The sequence below is a fragment of the Loa loa genome (assembly GCF_000183805.2).
Source record: "Loa loa unplaced genomic scaffold supercont3.2753, whole genome shotgun sequence".
Taxonomy (NCBI): Eukaryota; Metazoa; Nematoda; class Chromadorea; order Rhabditida; family Onchocercidae; genus Loa; species Loa loa.
The window spans coordinates 1-1233 of NW_018110931.1; the positions used below are offsets into that span (position 1 = coordinate 1).

Consider the following 1233-nt stretch of genomic DNA (forward strand, 5'->3'; position numbering starts at 1 on the left):
TTATTAACTAATTCTTCTGAGGAATTGCATGAGTTTTATAACCGCCATACTTCGTTACCCGCTTTTTGTTGGCATATTTTATCCGATATTCATCCAGGCACTTTAGTTTTTATAGCGGTTTCAACGCTAGTATGCTCTAGCTTTTCACCTACTGTTTCTAGCTGTCCAAGCATTTTTTTCGATTATCTCAACAGTTGACTTCTACTTCCTGTCATTTCCTTTTATGGAACTTAGCTTGTAGTAGAGGCGGCTCCCCAAATCTTTCCCCATTTTTTGTTTAATAATATTTTTCTTCCAACCCTATAATTTCCCGTTGCTCTGTCACAGTCTACTACTGCTTGTAAGACGTTTTCGTTTAAGCAGAGTTCAATTTTTGGATGTCTAGAATTTTCAACTTTTGAATGTCTAGAATTTTTTGAGAGTGTGCTGCAGCATTGAAACTGCTCCAGAACTTCCTCCAGCCTTTAAGGTCACCACTGATTAATGACAGCTACGGCAGATAAGCTACTTGAAGAAACTCTTTCTTTGAGAAACTCTCTCAGTTGTTTCCTTGTCCCTATCACTTTGAGCTAGACATCAAAGAGGCAACATAGTTTCCCTGTCCTTATTCCTTATCACTTTGACCCAGACATCGAAGAGCCTACTTATAGTCGAATTCAAAATACTTTTGTCGTCGTTCGCCATTTCTGCATACTTCTTATGCTAATTTGATTACTCAAATGGCCAAGAACAACAATTTTCGTTCATAGACGCAAGCCGATTCAGTAAATGGTCTAAACTAATAAAGTAACCATTTTTACGCTCAGATTCATCAAACGCATATAACAAGGAAAAAATTCGAATGGTTAAACCCGATCTCGGAAGGCTTATCACACTCAACAGTGAAGGAAGTTGTCATAGTTCGACGAATGCTAATCAGACAAGCAACGACGGTGAAATAGCTAAATGATATCTTTATTATGATGAGCTCGGAACTAAATAAAAACAATAAGTACCCCATTTATGTACCCAGACAGACACAACATAATAACCGAGCTCCTTACAATGTACTATCACGAAAATTTGCATCATATGGAGTCGTTATCAACAATGAGAAATGCGTACTAGATTCCAAAGGGTATAACGAGTTTTAAAGCGAGTTTTACATCACTGTATGGCCTGCAAACGTTGGATTTCCAAACCATTTAAATTGTGCTATGGCAAACTTACCAGAATCACAAGTTAAACGTTCAC

At 37.6% G+C, this 1233-nt stretch overlaps 1 protein-coding gene across 1 annotated transcript; it reads left to right on the forward strand.

Annotated features, from left to right (window-relative positions):
- Positions 1-962: 962 nt before the first annotated feature.
- Positions 963-1133, forward strand: LOAG_19187 (hypothetical protein; the record flags this gene model as incomplete). The annotated part of the gene is made up of 1 exon (XM_020451840.1): positions 963-1133. The coding sequence occupies one exon, from the start codon at positions 963-965 to the stop codon at positions 1131-1133; it is 171 nt and encodes a 56-aa protein (XP_020304352.1).
- Positions 1134-1233: the final 100 nt, after the last annotated feature.